Below are 24,837 nucleotides of genomic sequence, written 5' to 3' on the forward strand. Positions count from 1 at the left end.
GAGTCAAGAGCTGAGGAAAGTTCCTTGGAAGACAAGAGCGGGAAATCTCTTCATCAAGAACATAACTGCAATGAAGACTTCACTTGTGCTTCTGTGAAGCAGGAGATGAAATCATCTAGTCACTACAACAGCCCTGAACATTATATTGGCATCTCTAGTAGCAGAAATGCCAATGAGAAACATAGGCTAAGCACAGCAGTAGTGATGTCGAACGATGCTGTGATTTCAGTCCCAGAAAGTTTGATTATTAGGCTTCTGCAAGCATCTGGTGCAGTCATAGAATCCATATTTGGGGACACCTTGGAAGCTAAATCTAACGATATCACTGAGGATACACTGCAGCAGAATAGCAGAACTGACCCTGTAAATTATGTCATAGTCGTATTTGTAAACCATGGCACCCAGTTAAGATCATCTGAGGAACATACAATGCATTGTAGTATATATTCAGGCACATTTACTAGGTCTGCATTGGTTGAAGATGAAGTTGTTTTTGTGCCTTGCACGGAGGTAGACTTAGGTTTTTTGCTTGACTTCTTCAGACATCTTCCAAAGCCTTTTTCATGTGTTATTGAAGACATAGGGCTACATAAGATTTTTTGCATTAGAGATCAAGATCACAACAGTCAGTTTCTTGGATGTGAACCAAGAGGCAAGGCAGGCAGAGATCTAAAAAAAACAAATTCTGTGTTTGTTGGTGAGAACATTATTACCCTTCAGGTGCCTGGTGTACTCTTGCAGTGTTGCCTTGAGCAAGCTGCAGCAGCAAACAGTTCATCACAAAAGTATATTGCTACAAGAAGCTTTACTCACAGTAATAAAGAAGACAAACTATTGCACGGGGATAGTTTGTCCAAAAAGGAGGTTTCTAATACCTGTGTAGCTGGCCAAGATGTTGTGACAAATGAGTTCAAAACAAGTAACATTGACTGCTTAAGATTGGGCAGTTCCAGTGGAATATGTCAAGGTATGAGCATGTGTTCAAAAGAGGAACCGCAAGGTCCAGAATGCACTCTTACATGGAGTGCTTCAATGGCTTTCGACAAATTGAAGCAAGTTGCTGGTGAAGTCAAGGAGGAAAACCTCAATGGTCTTTTTACCTGTGAGCACCACAGTGAGTTACCATTACATGAGAGTGACAAAGGCAGGTGCTTTGGGTACAGTGACTCTATCCAGTGGACTGTTGAAAAGAAACTGGGAAACGATGATGGAAATGTTTGCAAGTGTGCATCAAAATGTTCATTGGATCTTGATTGGCGTGAAGAGGCAGGACAGTGTCATTCGGATGGAGCTTCATCAGGCAGTGCTCCACACGAAAATATTGCACACAGAATTTTGGTGGAACTAAGAAGCTTGTCTCATTCACTGCTTGATGTGTTTGACATCATTCAAAGGACTCCTCCTCTGACCAAAAGGACATTTCTGCTTCCACGAGAACTACTTTCTCAGCACAAGGTCTTGCATGCTTCAACTTCCAGTCTAGAATCCTGTCCCTTGGCACAGTCTGAATGTTTTCGTTTGAATGAGGGCGGTGCTTGTGACACTAAAAAAAGACGGAAGAAAAAAAAGAAAACAAGCATGTAAAATCTGCACCTTTGTTACATGGTGGGAGTTGCTTAAAGTATGCAATGCATTGAGTGTAAAAGTATCAGTAACATTTTGTTTTCTTTATTGTCATTATTGTCAGAATAGAAAATTAATCTGGCTTAAGAATTTGTGTTCCTGCGCTCATGGAAGCATATAGTATCAGCACTTGATATATCTCGAGCTTGCTTTGGGGCCTATTTTATGTATAGAAAAGGCTGTGCACTGAGCAAACTTTTTGCATTTAAAGATTACTTACATGTTTAAAACAATTTCTTGATGCGTGCCATGTCAACTTTATCCCATGTTTGCTGTGGTTTTTACAAGAAACGTGTTATATCAAGTAATCTTCTGCCAGCAAATTATGTGCTTTGAAAGGTTTCATTACTGATTGTTCTCACCAATTCATGTACGTGTAACTCACATATTAAAACTCAACAAGTTTTAGTTATAGTATATTTCTAATAATATGCCATCATAGTACTATATCATGAGCAGATTACTTTTAGTATGCTATCTTAAAATGCAGCAGTGGTACAGCTATGGTTACTTCTATGGCACCTTACACTAGAGAAAAGAAACATACTGTTGTTCAGTCTTTGACCTGCAGAGGGCTCAGATCTATAAAACTTTATTGAAGATTGAAGTGAAAAATGCATGGCCCTGGTGGCAGCTTTATGGGTGTTAAGAAATTCCAGAATGGTGTTGCTTTTGTGAGAGATGTTCACTTTGACCAGGCCTGAGGCAGTTGCACTGCTATGAGTGGATGAAAGAAAATTGGCACATGAGCGCATGAAAGTAAATTATATAACTGGTAGTCATCATGCCCATATGTTAAGTGTAGGCACCATTACTGTGAATGTGTCTTCTTATTAGCCACCTCTGAGTAGCAGCAGCCACGTAAGAATGGGGCATGCTGTTAATAGGTGCTGTGCCGTTAAACTTGTTCCATAGTTTGAGCCATGGAGGGCCTGTGTTTTGGCCACTTTGCCCATTCATCTTATTTGCATTACTTGGCACATTTAATTGTCATGATGCTTTAATGTGGCTCTGCGAGGCAAGTTTCTCAAGTTTGATGCAGTGGTGCAGCAGCTGCTGCATACATGTCTGTGCTTAAGGACAAGCAGGCCTTGTTTTCTACTTTCATGTTGATACTTCCAAGGCATTGGAACACTTCTGCAGTGTGTAAGGGAGATAAGGGAGACCAGGTATGCCCTTTGCGTATAGTATATTCCATGATAGAAAAATCAATATTCAAGGTTTTAATCTCTACATTAAAGGCATGTCTAATGTCATTTGCTCTTATTGATGTTTATGAAGACACTATAGATCTTCAGAATAAGAAAGGGATAGTTGCTAATTTTGCATTGTAGAGAACATTCCATAATGTGAGGGAACATCTTCAACCTTTACTCATTTGAATATGGGAACTTTTTAATACATGCACACAACGTGTGGTGAGCTCTTGGTGCCCGAGCACATTGCCTTCAACACCTGCAACAGTGTTTCCTGATAACTGCTTGTATAGCATCAGACTTACACAGGGCTCATGATCTGCATGCTATTCGGTGCCGCATAAGACAAAATTGTATCATTCGATTGAGAGCACCATAAAAATGGGCAATGCTGCTTGCTGTTATAAAAGTAGTAGAACTATGTTTGGTTCTACTAATATCCACAGGCATGCTTGTGTTTCACACTTTATCATTGTGTTATGACTAAACTGACAAGATAAGGCTCAAGTTTTCTTTATCAAGCAGCCAAAGTATGAAGCTCAGGCCAGAATATCTGTTTATGCATATTTATTCTTCAAGGGGGCAATAATTATTGTTGTTACATGGGTCTAATCAGCCAGGTCTTGTTTGTGTAGCATGTGGGTACAGATTTGCTGAAAGCAGTGGCACCTATTACAACTTTGTACTGGAGGTATTGTATTGATTTTAACTTCTGTGCTATACAACGTAACATTTGTACTAACATTAAAATGTTTCTGTAAATGAATATAAGCAGTCAGCAGATTTTTATCAATGGAAGATGGATAATACACAAATACATAACATGGTTGCTTTTCATGTTAAATAGTTTGATCTTTGTTATTATCTGATCTTGATTAGTTGAAATCTTTGTTTTTATGTTAAGGGGGACATGGCAATGAAAACTATTTTTGTTATTTATGGGGATAAAGTGATGAAATTGGGCATGCAGACGTTGATATGTTATGCTGATAGCATAACTTAACTCGCTTTTGAGCTATCTTTGTAGTTTTTTAGTTACAACACTTGACAAACTCTCATTGTCATCCCAAAATTAATTAGTTAGACATAAGTTAATGAAGATTTTTCCATAAGCATATTCACAAGGGCCCATTCAGTGCTGTAAAACTACTGGTTTAATTTTTTTTTAGTCGTGTACATATTGTTTTACTAACAACTTTTACAAAAAGCTAATTATAAGAATCTGTATAATGTGCCGACAAATATGGACAGCTTTACAGCGCTCCTCAACGTTTCAGGTTCTAAGTACAATAAACAGAATGGTTTTGTTTTATCTTTAGCTGTTGTGAAATGCCACATGGATGACTGTCAGCAACTGCAAAAAAAAATGAATGCTGAGAAAGCAGAGTTCAAAGAAAATGGAGCTCAATGCTAAGAAAATGGAACTCAGAATGGATTTTCACTGGAGAAATGCATCTTTGTGGCTACCTTGAGCTCCGCTCTCTCCTCTTTGCAATGATTCCAAGATGGCGACATTATGTCAAGGGGGAAGCTGCAAGATTTGCATTCTCTGAAGCCCGATTTTCTCATAGTTTTTGATGACAACACACTAGTAAAGTGCTTTTTTCTCAACTTCTAATTTTGTTCTAATATTTCACCATGACGTAACAGATAGTTTGAAGATGGCAAAAAGAAATAATAAATTGAAAAATAGAATGTTTCGGCAAAATTTACAATTCACATTGCCACGTCTCCCTTTAACATCAATATTGTTTTGCATCGATGTAAGATATATCTGTTAAAGCACAAATATACCATTTTTCCTGTGCTGTAGTGGGTGCCGTGGCATTTGATCATGTGGTGGCTATGGATGTGCAAATATTTTGAAATGAATGCGTATTTAAAACTGTTAACTGCACCCAAATAAACACAAGGTTGGTGAAAAAGTGCAATAAACATCATCCGCACGGGAATAGTATAGGCACAGAACATAAGAGCTTATGTAGTGCAGCAAGCTACAGAGCTCAAGGGGGCACATTTTACTGGCTATAAAAGGATTGTTTGCACTCTCTGAACAGTTCTATGCATTCGAAGAGTCTGGTTATTTATTTCTGATGCTTAATTTGTGCTTTTAATGCTAAAATTATAAATATAAATACTAGTATGTGAACATCATTTTATATTAATTGTAAAAATGGTTGTTCATTATTTGAAAAGTATTTGATGTTCGATTCGGTTAGCTTCTGGCACTATTCCATTCGTACTTGATTCAGTTTTAAAAATTGCTACATATTTCCACACTACCAGTGATGGTGTGTCCATTGATTGTGTCAGCTGTAGGGGTGTGCGAATATTCGAAAATTTCGAATAACGAATCGAATAGCATACTATTCGATTCGGCACTTGAATCGAATAGTACATACTCGAAATACCGAATATTTTTCGAATAGTTTTCGAATAATTAGCGCCGATGGGAGAATCCCAAAACAATGATATTTTGGAACAGTTAAAGGCCATTTTTCTTCTTTTAATCACTAAATTACGAGTATGCATGCAGCCCAAGCTTTCACGAAACTACCAACGCTATATTGATTACCGGATGAAGGCGTTTTTTTTTAATGAAAGCTCCACACTCACTCAGTTTTTACTAGGCTGCAGCTGCATCGTATTAATCAGTTCCTGACTTCATCTTGTAATAACTGAAGGTGCACCTGCATTCATCTTCATGAATAGCAATGGATGCAAGGGTTGTGTTTGCGTAAATTGTTCTTGCAGATACAGCTTTCAACACCGATGTCTACATGCCTTCATTGCCGAGGACCATGTTGCGATGGCAGGTTTATGTTTCATTACCGCTTTAGCTGTATGCATGGTGTTCGGTTCAAAATTGTTTAGACATTATGTCTCAGTTTTATTTAAAAGCAGGCGACAAAGTATCTGCCGTCACTGCTATATTTCAAACTGCAGTTACAAAATATTTCGAAGGCTCGGGTCGCTGCTGCTTACGAGCTTACCTTAGTTTTCATAACTGTGGTATTTTGAGTCTGTTAAAAGTAAGCATAATGCTCTTTGGTGAAAGTTTGTGAATATTTCTGTCAAAAAAAATGTTGTGTAGTTCTAGCACCGTTTTGAGAATGGTTGTCTTACTATCCGAAAACTATTCGAAGAGTATTCGATTAGTATTCGTATTCGATTCGGTGGCATCACTATTCGATTCGTATTCGATTCGGTTCCGAAATTCACTATTCGCACAGCCCTAGTCAGCTGGCTTCTGCTGCCTCTGTTTACAAAGGCAGCTCACTGCTCCTGAAACAGTAGCAACCTGGCATGCCACTGTTTCAGCATTTGTCACTGACAATGACTCTGTGAATTGAATGAAGCTTTGGCTAACGCTTCAGAACTCATGTAAATGTCGCAAATTCATCCTTCTGAGCTCGTTACGCCTAGTCAAAGGGTTGTGAGTACTTCTAAATGGTGCATGCACCAGACAGCCATGCTAGAAACTCCTTTATAAAAGTACATTGGTACAAAATTCCAGCTGCCGTGATTAACCTCGATTACTGTCTTTCAGTCATCATTCTTTTTTCTCTATTTATTCCCAATAGTTGGGAACACACTGCCTGTCAGGCTTTAATTAATTAATTACTTTATTTATTTATTTATTTATTTATTTATTTATTTATTTACACATACTGCAGCCCTGTGGTATGGCTATAGCAGAAGTGGGAACAGTAAATTAGCATAAACAAGATACAATTCTTTTTGTTCAGTAGCATTTTTATTGTATTGTCATTATATTATTTTATATGCAATCACTCATTAATGTGTCAGTTATTTATTTATCTATTTATTCATTCATTCATTCATTTATTTATTTACAATTACTGCTGTCTTAGTTTCTGAGACATAGCAGGAGTGAGTACTGATGTTCAACACGATGAACAAACACAATTTAACAAAATATATGAATCAAGTTCATTCTATAAATCCACCGTTCCCATAAAAAAGAAAGCATAAAACAATCAATAATCGACCTAAAGGGAATAATATTCAGGGGATCAAATCGTCACATTGCATTGCACTATATTGCACTAGATCCCTTTGCACTAGATTCTATTGCACTAGATTTCTTTATGCCATGCTCCAAACTTAAGAGGCTCTAAAACACTTTCTGAACATATTAAGAAAACATTGCCACTCTGTAGACGAGGCTTCCCAGAACATGTGAGCAAAATAGTCTAAGATTATTGCACTGTATGCAGGGGGGAATTCAAAACCTCGTGTCGAAAATTGCCAAAAGTTGCTTGATCACGCCTTTGCAATGTCTTCATCAGCTACACAGATAGCAGGCACAAGCAGTTTCAACAAGTATTTGCTGGTTTCTTGATTGAGAGAAGATATTTGCTCTGGACTGACACTCAAAGTGATTTGAAATATTCAGTGTCCATGTGCTTCGAGTTGTTGATTGATTCAGCCCCTGCACTGCCATATGCAAGCCTCCTGGTTAGCTCAATTGGTAGAGGGAACACTGAGGTTAGGTGTTGGTCCCGGGTTCAGTCCCCTGACCAGGTCGAATTTTTCGTCAACTAGGAAGCCTTACTTTCTGAGAAATCCGTGTGGATTTTGTTGTAGCTTTGTGTTACAAATGAATAGATGCCAATTTTTCCCTTTTATTAAACATGATATAGCAGCAACACTCTGGAATGGGCTGCGTGATATGACATCCCAGATCAATTTTGTGAGGCCTGATGCTCCCTAGACACACATTGGTACAGCAACCAGATTGACTGTTGGCTTTGTGTTCTGTCACTCCATTGCACTTGAAAAAGTTCTCAAGATGAATGTCAACTGACTAGCCTGCTTGTCCATCTTGCTGTCATATACATAACTGAAATCCTGGATGAAAATGCTCTTTTGGACTGACGTATATCCTTGAAGTAAGTGTATTAAGGAGCTTGTTAGTGGCCCACAAACAAACAAATAACAACGTCAACAAAAGGCCACCGTCTTGGACAGTAGGCCATATTTCATTGGAAAGATTCCTGCAAGTAATGGCAAACATTGTGTATATTGTTGCAGTTATGGAGCTGAAAATTTGGGAAAGGAGTCGCTTTTGTACTGGAGTAAAAGAACTGGAGTAAAAGAACTGGAGTAAAAATCCCATTGTTCATTTTGTAAATATTTAAAATGGTATAGCCACATGATGAAGTACTATTAAAAAGCTTTAGCATGTAGAAAATTTGCAGGGTTGAAGAGTTCACGGGGTGTTCGTGCAAGGGAATGGTATTCCTTCATAATATCAAAACTGTATGAAATACTTCCAGAGAGAAGTAACTGAAAAGTGGATGCACATCGTTGACTGCATGAGGTTCAGTTCTTGTGAAATACTTTTTATCCTTCTTTGTGTATGTATTGCTTGGCATCTTTAGGGCCATACTTTCAAGTTTTAATAATAAGCATTAATGTAAAGTTACGTTTCATATTAAAAGGCCATGCCAAAGGAAGTTCCATAATACCTTTTTTTTTGGTTATGATGTGTAGTGCATATTTTTGTTTAGTCATCTCAGCATCTGTACTTATCTTTTGTTACTGCAGTATTCACTATCACCTTATTTTCTGACTTTACTATACTTCATAATTTTAATATTATTGTTTTATCATTGGTTCGCTTTTGCTTTATTTCCATATTATTTCACTAATGGGTCATAGTGCAGAAAAGAGAAAGGAACATAAAAAGATTACCTAATGACATTATTTATTCTGAAGTGTTAGAATTACTTGTTCAGACAGCTGGCCTGATGTGTAATTTCTGAAGAAAACAAGTAAAGGTAAAGGTAATTACCCATAATATTTTATCGTGTGGTCTGTAAAGGTATGCAAAATAAGCTGAATTAGTTGTGCTATCAGGTAATGTCCAATTTTTACCGCGAATTCTATGGCATGCATTTCTTGTTGTAAAATTAATCATAGGTTTTTTTTTTCATTTCGGCCTATAATAGGATTCAAATACCTTAGCTTCTCTCATTTTTTACTGTGTATATGTGAAACATAGCTTTAACACACATTTCCGTGCTTGTAAAAATTCTGGCATTCTTTGGTTACACCTGGCCCTTGAGCCAATAAAAAGTATGCGTCTATCTGAGCCGTGTGTGTGAAATTGAAGCTCCTACTTAGCCACTTTCATTCAAGCACATTCTGAATAATAGTTCTGTGTTTTTTATTTTACAATGCAGCTGAATATTTTGTTTTGTTTTACACCTTGTGTTATACTTACACATCGCTTTTTTTATTTGTTGATGGTTTTACAGCATCCAAGAAGCAAAAGAAACGTGGCAAGAAGCGCTCTAAAAACTAGTAAATCCATTTGCGAGTGAAAAAAGACAGCAACAGTCATAAAATAAGCGCATCAACAATTTCATCACTCATTGTCTCAACCTGCGAAGGAACATTTCTCTTCAGTATCTTTGTTTCATCACCTTTTTTCAATCTGCACCATCTGCACCATCTATACTGCACTGCTTTATGCTACTGCCACTTTAAATAAATAAAGCACAGCAGCAACTTATCACTCGCTAACGAATATGGCAGCAAACACAATTGATAATGGGCAGTGCGAGGCTCCTCCAGATAGTAAAGAGACATCTGGAAATTTTCTAGTGACAGTGCAGGAAGTACCTGATGGACAAGCTGATGAAGCTGCTCCAAAACCAACTTTTAAGCGATTTGAAGATCTTCCTGAAATGGTGGAAATGCTGAGCCCTCTTCATCCTGATGATGAGGGTGACAAAACGGACGTTGAGAACTTGAGTGATCATGAATCCATGGACACTGCGGACCAGAGAACAATGCTGGTTGATAAGGAAGAGGATTCTGGTGATGAAAATAAGACGGATGTGGAAGACCTTGATATTGAATCAGGGAGGCGTCAGGCTGTGTCTCGAGATAGGTCCACTCAAAATGCAGAAGGCAGCAAAAACACAGCAAAGCGATTTATTGAAGAGGTACAGCTGGATAATTTGGAGCATAAAAAAATTTCAGGTGAGAGCAAATGGCTTCGAAATGATAGCAATCACATTGGCCAGAAGCCATCACACAGCAGGCAGAGATCACATTCACAGCCCTGCTCTTTGTCATCTCCGGGGCCAGGCGAACCTTGCCAGTCACCACGATCAGCTTCTTCAGAAAGTGAATTTGCCAATTTATCAGCCCATGTTCGTGCTGTGCTTGGGGAGCTGGACGTTCGTTCACAAAAGTATAAAAGCTCTAGCGAAGTAAAAAGAAGCAAGCTTCGATGTCCAAGCTCTGGCTTGCCCTATCGTCTGACAACCCGTAATGATCAGGAACGCTTGCTGAAGAAGTTCTTTGTTGAAGAAGATGTTGGCTCTTTGACAGATGAAGGGGAGTTTGTTATCATGCCTGAGCCACGGAGCCCTACATGCCGACTGACTGCAGGTCTCGAAGAACTTGATGTGAGCTCTGAAGGGACAGACATTGAAGACTTGGCTGCGGAGCCCCACAACGCCATTGGCAGTGGAGGAGGTCAGCTGCCACTTTGCTCCTTTTAAACTCTGACCATATTCTTGCTTTCCTGCTTCACTTACTTGCTCGTGTTTGTCTAACAGACTGAGCGTAAGCTCCTGCTTCTGAGGCCAAACCACTTCCAAAGTGAATTGGTAACACTTTGTCCTTTTAATTTCCTGCCTTGTCACTCATGGGTTGGCATCGTTATTCCTCACCTTAAACTTTTTCTGTGCACCATGGTTGTTTGTCCTTTCCTCCTCACTCTTTACTAACGCAAGGTTGAACATGCATTTCACTGAACAGTAATTTCACTCAGGCAACGATGTGTGGGTCAGTCATTGTGTGTCAAAAGCATGAAACTATCGTACCACTACGAAAATGTTGTTCTGTCTTTATTGAAATGAACTTATGAATACCTTATCTAAATATTTGTACAGTAAATCATTTGACACCACAGTTTTAATAGTATTTTCCTGGCCTATTAAGAAGACATTGATAGTTATGATCTGCAAGCATTGTATTGCCACCTTGAGGTGTGGACAAAATAATTTTAGTTCAGAAAGATAGCTTTAACAAGCAAGTTTAGAGAGTCTGTTAAGCAGTTGTTTGCTCCAGCACATATAATCTATAAGCATACACTTACTTTTCTAGGGAGTTTTTTAACTTATGAATACCTTATCTAAATATTTGTACAGTAAATCATTTGACACCACAGTTTTAATAGTATTTTCCTGGCCTATTAAGAAGACATTGATAGTTATGATCTGCAAGCATTGTATTGCCACCTTGAGGTGTGGACAAAATAATTTTAGTTCAGAAAGATAGCTTTAACAAGCAAGTTTAGAGAGTCTGTTAAGCAGTTGTTTGCTCCAGCACATATAATCTATAAGCATACACTTACTTTTCTAGGGAGTTTTTTTTTTAAATTTCAGCTGCTTTTCATGCTAAGTCATTTTAAACTTCATAATAATACTTGATACAGATATACCAAATGCCTTCTGGAAAGTACCATTTTCAAGCAAGAGATCGCTGATAGCTTTGTTCATGTGCTCTTTAATATTTGTAAAACGTGTTGCCATCAGAAGGGATGCATATGTTAACCTCTTTTCCGCTTTGCTCAAATAGTGTGTGTAATTGTTCAGTTTCTTAATACGCATGTAGGAGACGAGCAGAAACATGAACCAAGGTTAATTTGGGGCTGTATTCCAAGTATGTACACTTCACCATTATTGCCTGTGCCTATACCTGCCATGTCTAGAGTGATAAAAAAAATATTCATAGCATATTAACCACATCCACCGAAAAGGGTAAAAATAGGAGTAGGTCAAAAACAAGTCATTTGTAGAACAGTTGGTAGTTAATAAATGCGAGAATTTTGTTTTACTTGAATTTTTATGCTCTGCCATAATTGTCCTTCAGCAGCTTCTTTACTTGTGTGTCTGCTCTCTCCATGCTTCCATCCTTTCCCTATTTGCATGGTCTGTGTTTTCTTTTGCTAGTATTTGTGTAAACAGTCTTAAGCGAGCATGGGGCTAATAAGCATTGTACAGTGTGATATATAAAATGTCTTGAAATATTAGCTCTACAGCCTTACTGTCACCTGCATGTTTTATTAATCAACTGTAATATGTTGTGAGTTGCGAGCAGCTTGTGTTAGATGGCTATACTCATGCCTTATATTGCTGTAGTTTACATGTATTGAGAACTCTTGTACAAACTAACACCATGTATCCTATTTCAGTGTTGAGGTGCCAGTATTCAAAAGTATTATACTAGCAATGTTGTGCTGATGCTGCTACTAGTTTAATGCTGAACACTTCTTTATTTTTAGTTTGTGAGGGGAACTTTAACTTCTATAGACAATTGGTTGGTTGCTAATTGCAGATAGGGGAGCTAGTATGCTGTCACCACTCTTTGCAGGTCTAAGTAAATTTCTACTATTTTATAAAGGAAAGGTCACTTTCTTGACTATTCAACAAGTGGCACAAAAACAAAGATGCCTGCTAGGTCACAGAACATTAGTATATTGTCCCTGACATTATCTTGCTTGATGTCATGCCATAGCACTTCAAGGAGTTAATCCTGTTTGCCATTGTTGTACAGAATGGACTGAAACTGACCCAGATTCAGGAGAAGTGCGCCACATTATTAGCAAGACAACACACACTACTGTGACGTCAGTGAAACCGGGTGAAGGTAAGTTGCTCTTTGAATCTTTGCATGTTGATTTTTTTTGTCTTCTCGTGTAATACATCTTTCACTTTGTTTTCACAGTATGATCACAAAGATTAATTGTAGATTTATTTCAATTAGATAGTGTGAAATGGTCATTGGCAGTTGCTTAATTCAGCCTATTTAGAAGAGTTTGTTTTGTACCTTTATTTATATACAATGAGTGGAACCTAAGCAGTATTAGCGCTGTAGATAACACGAAGTAAAATTAGTTAAAGATATAAAGCCTTTTGTTTATTTTGTGTTTAGTCTCCTGCATGCTGAGGGTTACATCATTAGCATGTCATTTTAATTACAATGGCAAACTTTAAGAAGCTCTGTCTTATATTTTTCTTTTCATTATGGGCGTGGCAAGTATTTTTCTCTATTTTATTTTTTTGGCTTCACATGCAGTTAATTCTTTATGTGAAAATATAAAACTGTTGTGGTTACGCTGTAGCCAACTGCCCATTCATAAGCACTTAACTTTGTCAATTCATCTGGAATGATTACTGATCTTACGTTACTTAATGTATTTACATGTGTGGGGACTAGTGTACTTACCTGTTGAAGTTGTGCCTTTGTTGTTATGTTTCTCAGCAGTGTATTTTTTACCTAATTTTCAGTCTTGTGAGTAATACCCATATTTCAGTTTCACATTATTGATTTATCCAAATTTTTGTGAGGCTGACCTTTTATAGTGTGCCATATTGGCACCATTTACATGTTAATGTTATATTTGAAGTAAGTGTATTGGCCTTGCTGACTCTACTTGTATTGTTTTATGACTAGCTGTCTTTCCAAGGTCTTGCACCACAGTTTTGTGCTTATTGAGCATGGCTTCTTTTTCAATTGCCCATTCCTTTAAGGAGCCATTTTTGTATTTCGCTCTGCAAAGCATATATATATTTTTTTTATTTCTGTTCACCGCTCTTTATTGTAACAACTTGATGTAGCATACACAGATGCTGTGTCATAGCAGAGTACAAACATCTCCTCTCTTAGCAACACCCTCTTAGTGAGTTTACCCGTTTGCATCTTGTCAGAAAAAAAAAACCTTTGGTCCAGTCACTATATATATATATTTTTTTTTTTGTCGCTACACTTACCTTGCAAAGAGTGCTAGTTGACTTGCATTTCTGTGAAGCATGCATATTGTACTGATATATATTTAGGAGCTGGTGCTCCAATTAGCTTGCTGTGCAGTCTGGATGTCAACAAAAAGTATTTTTCCAAGTAAAATAGTCTCGAGTGCTGCAACCAATATTGCAGTTGCTAATGTGGTAAAATATTGAGCAGCAAAATTTAGGGATGAGTTATAATTAGGCTTCCGACTATTTGGTTACGCTGAAAAGTTCATGCTAGCAAAGAGTTTCTGAATTCAGGGAAAACTGAAAACATTGAATTGAGGATATTTTTGGCATGAAATATTTTTGCTATGTGGGTATTTACATTAATATTGAGACCATAATATATGTGAACACTGAAAATTAGTTTAGTAGCCCTGTGTTGCTTGGGTGCGATATGTGCAGGTGTTGGTGGGTCCATTAAATGTGCAGGCTACTTAAAAATTATTGCACTGCCTAGAATTTATACAAAAGCCCTCTCCTGCCACATCATTAAGGGTGCATCCTTATTAGGCTTAACTAAATATTTGAGTATAATCGCCACAAGTTCATAGCCTATTTGGTTTGGCATAATAAGGCAGCAGTGCAGGAATGACAATGGACACAATTACCATGAAAAGAAGTTTCAGGAAGGCAAAAAAGGAAAAATCTGTTATACGAAACCTTCATTGTTTTTCCCCGAAAATTTGAAGACTATTGGCAGATGAACTGGAATGTATGTCATCTTTTCCGCACGAAGTATCTTAACAAGTTTATGCTGGCAAGTTATTGTTTGAGCTCTTGTTTGCACCGCGCAACGCTATATGCTTACAGTGAAAATACTTATGTGATTCGGCTATCCTGTAGCAAAAATGTACATAGGATAACAGCTTATTTTGTTAATGAACGGATCAAGGAACTTTAACTACAAGTATGCTGTTTGAGGGTGATCAGACCTTCCACTACAGGTACTGTGGCTGCATGCCAGTGTTTTAAAAAAGCGAAATTTTAGAAGCTGAGAAAATCTTACGGTTACAAGACAAATGTACCTGCGTATAAGCACCTCTTCTCTTGTGCTTTTGCGTTAGGAACTGATTCTTGCATAGTTTTAAATAAAGTTGATCATGTGTTGTAATAGATGATGACAGTCTAGAGATGTAATGGCATATCTTCCTTTGTGTTCGTAATGTTGCTTCTTTTCACATTTACCATACTGATATTTTGTGCCTAGCACAAGTTGTTGGTTCACCACTTGTGGCACCAGGATAATGTTCTTGTATTCTTTGCCCTTCCTGCCCTGCTAAGTAACTTAATTTTAATAGACCTAAATTAGAAGTTTACATTCAACAGAATTTGTGCACAACAAGATAATTTGTAAGACCATATCATCTCATCCAAAGGTGTGAAAGGACTGTACCTAGACTGTTTTGTATGGAAAGTACCAGTGCCTAGTCTGGCATGTCAAGATGCAACTGTCTATATTTGCTGGACACTAATAAGTCAAAGCGTCTCGCATACACAACAGGGATGTCATAACATACTTTGATTCGAACGATATAGAGATTCTCTAGGAGAGGTGCTGAAATTATTGTCACAATTTGAGGATAACGTAATAGGTAACAAAGGGCATGCTACAAACATATTAATTTTAGGTACTCGACTTTTGTTGTTATCTTTCATGTTTTAGTAATTAGGTCTTCAGATTCCTTAAGAAGTTCTTTTGACTTTTTTTTAAACTGATGATCACCAAGCCAATTTTTGTGGAGCACTGGTTGATGGAATTGAAATTAACTTTAAAAAGAATTTAATGGGCAATATTTGTTAACCATAAACGAATGCTGTAAATTGGAAGCCTAGTTATAACCTAATATTTTAAATGCTTAGCATTTTTGAAGCACACTTGCTGTAGATGCAGCTACATGCTTTTTTTATGTGTTGACTAGCGTTGCAGAGTGTATGTGCATGCATTTCAATTGATTGTCGCTTTGATTTTTTTATAAATTTATTAGTTTGTGTAATAAATGTCTTCGGTGCATTTGCCTTTGCCCCTTGGTGCATGGTGAAATATTTTTATGCTGCCCACTGCTTTTTTATTCTTATTTGTGCTTGTGAATTTTTTGCTTATGTGCCGTCATGCTTTTCCTGACTGGCAGTTCATCCTAAAGGATTTTTGCTTTTTAATTGGCATACCTTTTTTATTATTTTGTAAGGTAGAGCCAGTAACCAGTGTGTTTATTTATGTGGTCAGCAACTTCCTCTTGTGTCCCTCCCCTTGTTGAGTGTGTTTGCATATTTTCTTCTGCAAATCTGTGTAGCCTTAAAAAATCCACTAGATGCTTGTTCTGAGTGGGGCTTGCCACACACTTCATCATCATCAGCCAGTCATTTTCTGTTGAATGATTGTTCCTAGGGTATGAATTTTAACCTGCAAAGTATGTAAGCAGGAATGTTTGTGCAGCTATCTTGAGCATGAATGTGTGAAGTTTTGTGTGATGTGAATTTGTGTGTCTAGCTGCGCTAAGTAGCCTATCTGTATGCGGCAATTTTCAGGATGTGAAAATACTTGGCATTTTCATTTGCTATGGTAAAGGATTCTTAGGTGTCCTATTGATTGCGGCTTTAAGGAATGTACCTCATTTTTCATAAAATTTCGTTATAGGGGAAACGTAAAACCTAAGCTACTGCTTTTCAGTGCATATTTTCTGTGCAAGAACATTATAACAAAAGCTATGTAATGTATGGGACCTATGCACCTGGTATGACTTTGAAGTAATATGAAGCAGTCAGCCAATTTCTGTGTAGTGTAATGAAGATTAGATATTATGAATAAGTGCTTTTGTAAAAAAGTGTGACATAACGGCACTGGTATTGGCTTAGATTTATTGCGGTAAGAACTCTGTCCAGGCTGTGTATCGGCTATGCTTGTCTACTTTTCTTTCATGAAGGCTGCATGAGTGTGTGTGCTTGTGCTGCACCAGCAGTTGGGCTTTTTTATGAAGATACTATTTTTCTTATGGCTTTCATTTCAAACACAGTTTACAATTGGTTGAACACTGGTGATTTTCATTGTCACCCATGGCTGCACAAGTAAGATACGATTTGTGAGCTGTGAGAGGAGTGCAGTGCACAGCTGATTTGCTACAGCTTCTTGAATATATAATATAGACATCTCATTTTCTATAACTGCAATCGTTGCTTATTTCTTGCTTATTTTAGAAATGACCAACTGCACTATGCATTGTCTTTAGGTTGCTATGTTACAGGACTTAGCTGTGTCTTTACGGTAAGAAGGGAGTATTGTAGAGTGAGTAGTAGTCTTTTATTATTTACTCATGCTCATCAGCATCACGTGATCTTCAAGAAGGAGACGAGGAGCAGCAGTTTTTTAGCAGAGCAATATGCCGCTGAGTTGTTCCTCCCCCTTCTTCCCTTCCACCCGAATACGACAGGTGCACCTAGGGGCGACACCATGTCCACCAGCGTAAGTCAGTCATCTAAAGGCGGCCATGGTGGCTCAGCAGCCAGTGCACCTTCAAGTCACAATGAAGCAGAGTCTCTCACATTCTGCCAGAAGAAAGAGTTTTTTGAGAAGCTATCTGAACAGTCACCACTGCAGGAAACCTTTAGTTCAAGATTGGGGAGCACACCATCTTTGGACACAGCACTGACACGACCTGTCGTGACTGTCAAGCCACGACCTCGCTCAGAGAGCCTTACGTCACAGGGAGAAATTATTGAAGAAAACATAGTTTTTGCGGAACGGTTAAGACTATTTCAAAATGGGGCCCAGGCAAGCTCATCGCCAGGTGCCAGCCTGCCCCATCTTGACTTAATGGATCAAAGGCGTCAGAGTAGAGACCAAAGGCTGCAAGGTTTACCAGAAATGACTGATTCATTGCAGCAGCAATCTTCAGAAGTGTTGGCAGGCCTGCAGGATACTTATGGAAAGAGTGACACACGGTTGCTTGTGCACACAAGTGATGCTGATAAGGAGGCTTTTGATGTGTGTTCTGTGCAGTCGTCTGAAGACGTTGGCGATCAGCAGTTCTCTCGAATGAGAGTGCGAATGCCAGCTACTGAAGAATGTGTTAGCGAAACACTCATATCTAGCTGTGACCTACCTGGAGAGAAACCTTCACCTCTGCGTGATGCTTACAAAGATTCCTTAACACCTCAACAAGAAGGTAGCCATACTGGTAAGCCTTCTCAACCTGCTGCTTTAAGCGATAATTCTGTGTGCCTGGTGCATGAAGCTACTACAGATTTAACTTCAAAAACTGGTCCTCCTAACCAGACTAACAAGGATCTCACTGTGTCTGGTAGGCAACCTTTCACAGAACACAAAACTTCTTTGCTTAGTTCACAGTCTCACATGCTTGCTTCAGGTCTTCAAATGGGTGTTGTGGCTGGATCAGGAATATTGCAAAAGGGCATTGAAGCAAGCGCCCAAAGTGCAATATTTGAGACATTAAGCTCTTCACCCACTGAGCTGAAAGGCTTAGATTCACAGGCAATGAGTGAGTTACCTACAAATCAAGGTCTTACAAGGGCTATGGAACAGGCTAGGGGGAAAGACATGGGAAAAATTGGTGCAGTTGTAGCTGCAGCACCCATTGCAGTTCTACCAGCTGGTGACATCATCTCTGGGAAGCAGATTGAAATGCTAGATATATCCCATGTTTCTGAGGAGTCAAACCTATTTGAAATGTGTGCTGATTTGCCAGATCAAGTTGAAATATCACAGCCATCTGCAAAGGAAAAAACCATGATGAAGACAGAATATGCTGACATACAGCACAAACTCTCATCAGCATTTGGGGAAAGCCGTGCTGCAGTGGATACTAAAGGTAGTGTCACACGAGATGTTCCAAAAGAAGTTCTTGCAGCATTTGATAGATCGAATCAAGAATTTGCGGTCACTAAGTCGGAGGAGGACAGTGAACATGGTGCACACATTTTGGACATATCACATGGCTTGTTGCCACATGACTTTATTCCTGGACAAAATGAGAGCATGCTTCATGAGGAAACAGCAGAACAATTTGTGCCAGATACAGCCACAGATACCAGCATTTCATTGGAATCTACCCATGTCCGTCTCACTACTAAGGAACTAGAAATTCATGCTAGCAAAGAATTTGTTGAAGAGCGAGGAAGTGATGAAAAGCTTGAAAGCTTAGTTGCTCTAAGCGCTCACCAGGACAGCAAGTTAGAAGAAAGAGATGACGACAGCTGTGATAGGGATATCAAAGAATTTATTGCTGTTTTGGAAGACCAGGAGACTTTTCCTGTCCGGGAATTGTCAGAATGGAGACCTTCAGTTACAGCCTATGAGCCTCATATTTCTGCTTCAGAGATTGACTCCAAATGTGTACCTGAGAAAAACAAGAAAGAAGATGAAGCTGGTAGCAGTGTCCAAGATGCTTTTGAGATTTCTGAGTATCATGGTGATGACTCTCATCCTCTTGTAATTGGCAAAAAGTCTGGTGTGTTCATTGGTGGACAGGACACAGCAGAGGATCATGAAACTGTGTCAGAAGGTCCTGATTATGAGGAGAGCTCAACAGTTGTTTCTGAGCCATCTTTTGGAGTGGAAAAAGAGATGCGTCTTGACAGCTCGGACCTTCGCGTTGAGTCTAGTTCACAGCTAGGTACAGTATCACCAAAACAGCCACGTGAAGAGCATAGTTCTGACATCACAGTTAGCAGTGAAGGCGAGCAGTCTTTTATTGTTGAGGATGTGAGCATTCCTCCGAAAAGCAGTGCAATAGATACACAAATTTCTTCTCAAAGTGCCACCACTAAAGATGAAGCTGTGCGAAATGAAATCGCACAGCCTGCTCCAGAAATAACCACTAATATGCTTGTCAAGGCTGTTGACAGTGATAATTTGCACCAGGATGAACTGCTCTTTAAAGCAAGCGCAGGGCATCATGAAGGTGGCAGTGAAATTCCGTATTCTTCAGATGAGGACCAACAGAAGGAGCTTTCCAGATATAAAGAAGTAGAGTTAGCAATACCATTTTTACGTGGTGGCTCATCATCCTTAGAAGATGAAGCTGAAGATGGAGGTAGTTTTTCAAGTGCTGACCTGCAGGCTGAAAAGATCGCAGAATTTTTAACCACGGACCCTAGTACAGTTAGCCAGGTAATACATTTCCCTCAGATTTTTCAGGATCATGATATAACTGCACAAAAAGGTCCTGCTGTGTCAACTGACACTACGACAAATGTGGAAAAGCGTGTTGGCTTTGTTTTAGATGAAAAGACGGTGGAATCACCACCTTGTGTGCCCTTAAAGTCAGACAGGCAAGCAGAAATTGAAGAGGCCAGCCGCATTGTGGAGAGTGTTGTGCATATAGCCAGCACATTTGTGGAGTCACTTAATGAAGTTGCCCCTGAGGCCAGCCTGAAGGAAGATATACATGACAGCGGTCCTTCATATGCTGTTGGGAGCCCCCCTGAAAGGTCAGAAGTCAGTGAGACCTTGTCACAAGGAGGCCCCCCATCAGCCATAGAGAAAGATCACAAAGAAAGTCTTTTTGGTGTCAAAGAAATGTACGAAGTGTTGAAGGAAAGCCGTGTGGAAGATCGAGTTCATTACTCTGTCACTAGCCTGGGAGATCCTTTAATTGCTGATGAGGCTGACGAAGACCAAGAGCGGAGAAGACGTGGCTCACCAACAGCAGAGTCCTTGGATGATCAGGCACAAATTGAAAAATGCAGTCGTGAAGTCATGATGCAATTATTGGACGGGTTTTCACAGAGCGATGTGGAGCTCGCTGAAGTGCGAACTGAAGACGAAGCGCCGGACATAGAAGATGACGTCCCCTCACCTGAGGCTGGTTCGCAAGAGGAGAAATCTGTGCCTTCGTCACAGGACAACAGCGGAGACCTCCAACCGCAATTGTCTACAGAAGTGGAAATTGGCAGTCAGGCAAGTGGTGCACCAGCTCCACTCTCCGAGCTTGATTACGAGCTGTGCCCAGATGCGGACCAGTTGCGCACCTCTGGGGATGAAGCTGTGTCGGCCAGGGTACCGCCGCTGGAGCCAGGTACTTTGGTCGCCTCCTTTCTTTTATTCCCCTGCAGTCGCCTGCACGCTGTGCATCTTGGGAACGCCTGTTCTTGGTTACATGTCTTTTGGTTGGAGGATTCGCCGGACTTGCTCAGTCACCTCATCATCATTGGTGCTTGGCCAGAAACTTTTTCTTTTTATTTCACTTGCAGTATGCAGGCTCACAGCTGCATGACCGGCACTAGAATAGACACTTTTCTTGTATCACAGCCTGCAGTAATTTGGCTCCAGGTTAACAGTCAAAATAGCTTGAAAATAAACATATTCTGTATGGCTTTAGAGTCATTTAGATATGAACATCTGTTGTGATGTGAGAAACCTAATACCTTGACATGGGATGGGCTAACACGAGAAAGGGTCTATTCTGTCTCCCACCACAACTATTTTTTTCCCTTGGTTTACAGAATGAATCTTTGCATCTTGTAAAAACATCTTTTTTTTTTGTAAATGATTTGATTTATGTTCATATGATTTCTCAGTTTGCATGACACTCGGCTTTAGAAATGTTTGACAGAAAGCCTGATGAACTGTGCGCATGATGCTGAATTAAAAGAAAACAGTGTCTTGTATTGTATTGTGTTTGTTGTAATGTGATGAGCTGCTTGTTTTGTGGTGTGACAAAAATAATGTGAAATCAGAATTGTGACGAAAAATGCAATGTGAGTGACGTTTTGGTTAATTTTTTTGTCACTTTTTTTTTCTTGTACTTGATGCACTGCTTTTTAACCATGGCAGCAATGTTATATCTTGGTGCACTTCCAAATATTATTTAGGTGCTGCTACTAGTATAAAATGGCAGTGGTGAATTTTAATGTTGGTTCTTGTAATGGTTTTAACCATCCCGTTTCTTATTAGCTAATGTGCATTGACGGGTTAGTTTGGGACTCATGACAACACAGCACAGTGTGACTGAACAGGGAAATACAATATTTGTGTCTTTTTCCATGCCCATGCAGTGGCCCTGCACTGTTACCATTTCTTATCCTAAAAGTTAATCTAAAGTGGCCTTGCAACAATATTTTGACACGGTAAAAAACCAACCTAATCATTAGTTTTAGTGACAGCGTAAGAGTATAGTTACAAATACACTGTTGTCAAACACTGATGAGAATCTATACAAAGGAGCCAGCCAAACGTGTTCATTCATTTTCTTTGTCAGTGTGGAGGTGCGCCTGTTTCAATAATGGCATCTCCCGGAAGCTTATGAGTGCAAAAGCACCAAGGGCACATGCAATTCAGCTTTGTTGGTGCAGTTTGTATTAAATTGTTAGGTGGTCAGTGAGTATCGGCAATTGTGCTGTGAATGCCTGAGCCATGCAAACAAATACATTCATGTAATGTCATAACGGAGCCTGCAGTTTAATGTAAAATATACTATATGCTTTGCTTTTCCGATCCCCACAGATTTTCGTGTATGTCGTTACAACATATTGTCACATTGTTGTGATAGTCAAGAATAAAGTAGCCTGAGCTTTAGTAAAAAATTAAACTTTATTTGTCAAGCTTGTTCCGAGCAAAAGCAACTAACACTCAGAGCACAACGACAGCAGCAAATGTAGTCATAAGTAATTGAAAATCTAATCTGTGGGTCAAATGCATTGGCTGTATTTATATGTGAGTCATCGTATCAACACCCATACGTGATTTTCTTTTTATTGTGACTGTTCCAACGTAATCACTGGTGTTCTTTTATGTTCCAGAATGTTCATCACTGTTGATGTTATGCATGCAATTTAATTGCTGAAAACACTATTTCGTTATAAAATCTGCAATAATATTCGAGAAGGTTTTGATTAGAGCTGTGCGAATAGCAAAATTTTGGGTGCGAAGCGAATTAGAATATTGAAGCGTGAGTGCGAATCGAATCGAATATTTTTCGAATATTTCTCGAATATTTTGCTAATACTTCGAAGCGAAATTGCAGAAAAAAAGTTGGAGAGGATTCCTAAGCATATTCTTATGAGAAAGCAACATGAAAATGTTTCTTTTCGCTAGGTTGATGAAGCGCTGGCAGGGTGGTGTTTCATAGTCGTCTTATCAAGGATGAGGCAATGTAGAGGCTGAATTGTATTTATGTACATGATTTGGTGCAACCAAAGTGTTGCCGACAACACTTCACACGTGGTAGGCAAAGATGCCATTTCCTCAGCCTCTCCTCCTCCTTCAACTTCTGTGGAAGCCCAACTGATGTGGCGGACAGAAGTCTGCTCCCTTCAAGTCAGTAGTTCCAAATCGATATATAAGAACATCTGAAATTTTGGCTGCTAAAAAGCTTCGGCTTCCGATTTTTCGGACTTCCTGCCCAAATTTCAGGTACAAAACAGCATTAATTGAGCCCCCACCTCTGCCACATCTTTCGTCTCCATGTTGGAACCAGCGTTTTCTTGAGTTAATACATTTGCGACCGTAACGGAGCTTGAAAGGCAGCTTTGCCGCATTACGAGACTGTAATGAGGTGAAGCACATTGAATATCTGAAGGGGTCACTTTCAATCGGATGTTGACTGTATTTGTCTTTGGGAGGTTCGAATTGTTCGAATAGTAAAATTCCAGTGCGAATTGAATCGAATAGCAAACACTGTTCGAAAAATATTCGAAATTTCGAATATTCGCACACCCCTAGTTTTGATACATAAAGGTGCATATTACAGCAAGCAGTGACACTACTAACACCTTTTAGCTGGTGTTAAAACGGCCACTGGGAAAAGCTTTACAAGTCACCAGGAAAAGCAAAGAAGTATGCGTTCTAATAAAAACATGATTCTGTAAGATTCTGGGCAGTTGCTCTGAAGGTGCAAAAGTGGAAGAATCTCATCATTGATGAAGTAATAAGGCCTCTTGCTGGTAGAAAATGATGCCACCGCAGCACTACAATGACCGCAGTGGTAAATTTAGTAGATTGATGAAAAGGAGAGCATAGACATGAGCATGTGATGACAACATTTGATTGTTGATAGGTTTGTTCATATGGGGCTTTTTATTGAAAAACGTTCATCAGGTGATGTCCTTCAATGCCAGACATATTACACTGCCCATAAAATGTCTTTCAGCACGATCGCGCTGAAAATAAGCTGTGCGTTCGAAGAAAAAAAACAAGAAAAGAAACTGATCAAGGTCATGACGCATGCTGATGAACATAGCTTCTTGCCCCCTTGTCGTTGTCCCCCCCGCGTAGCTTTCAGTGCACTCACTGGTACGAAAGCAGAGAGAAAGCACTTAAAGTTGAAGTTGAAGTTGAAGTTTATTTAGTTTTGACAATACATGTGACATGAATTGTCATGGTGCCGGAACAAAAGGCGTGTTTATACACGCCTGGCTAGGCTCCTGGCACCATGAGTACAGCAGACAACAGCGGACAACTGCCGAGTAAAATAATAAAATATACACAGCAATATACACAGATATATGTGCATGTACAGACTTGTCACAATTACAAATGATAAATGACAAATGACAAAAGTGTGTGATAAATCCTTGTAACTCCGCTCGTACTTGACGGATTCTAAAAATTTTTGCGGCAGTCGCTTCATAAGGCAATAAACTCCTTTAATGAAGCCATTCGATGATTACTTGGAAAAGTGTTGCAGGGCCGCTTTAAATGGCAAATATTAAGGGTGCGCGAACATTATAATTTTTAAATACTAACAGGACAGTTTTTGCTATTCGATTAGTGGTTATTTCGTGAAATCTGAATTTGATTTAACTGTCTAGGCTTCGCTTCATAGGACATCAGTGTTGCTATGCATTAGCATTAGGATCTCCACAGTGACACTGCAGTAAACATACCTGAGTGCATGAAGTTTACGTCACATGCACTGCTGTACGTGACATATTACACAGTTCACAAATTTTGCTGATATGCATGAAGTCTTTAATCTTAAATTATTAGGCACAAATTTGTGAGGGATAGCGAGATGGCTTTTTAGGTGTGACCTCAGGCTCTAAAAATTTAGTTTCTTTTTTCTTCCCAAAGTATGTTATTTTTCCACGAAGAACACCTTACTTTATGCTTTTTTGTTAGATGCTTGAAAGTAATGCCACTGCCATTTTGCTCACCATGATTTGTCACTAGTAGTACTTTATCAGCATAGTGCACCAAATATAATGATGCTGCTACCTTGCAT

General features: G+C 39.1%; 1 protein-coding gene across 34 annotated transcripts in view; it reads left to right on the top strand.

Annotated features, from left to right (window-relative positions):
• The window catches only part of LOC119406177 (ankyrin-2), a 345,579-nt gene that overhangs the window by 299,865 nt on the left and 20,877 nt on the right, over positions 1–24,837 (top strand). For 31 of the 34 annotated variants that reach the window (XM_049418902.1, XM_049418869.1, XM_049418918.1 and 28 more), the window contains 2 exons: positions 12,423–12,515; positions 17,086–17,832. In XM_049418902.1, the coding sequence (XP_049274859.1) occupies positions 12,423–12,515; positions 17,086–17,832 (840 nt within the window). Of the gene's footprint in view, positions 1–9,106; positions 9,347–12,422; positions 12,516–17,085; positions 17,833–24,837 lie in introns of those variants that run through there. The other 3 variants (XM_049418934.1, XM_049418935.1, XM_049418936.1) reach the window with 2 other exon arrangements.

Source organism: Rhipicephalus sanguineus, chromosome 1, assembly GCF_013339695.2.
Source record: "Rhipicephalus sanguineus isolate Rsan-2018 chromosome 1, BIME_Rsan_1.4, whole genome shotgun sequence".
NCBI classification, from domain to species: domain Eukaryota; kingdom Metazoa; phylum Arthropoda; class Arachnida; order Ixodida; family Ixodidae; genus Rhipicephalus; species Rhipicephalus sanguineus.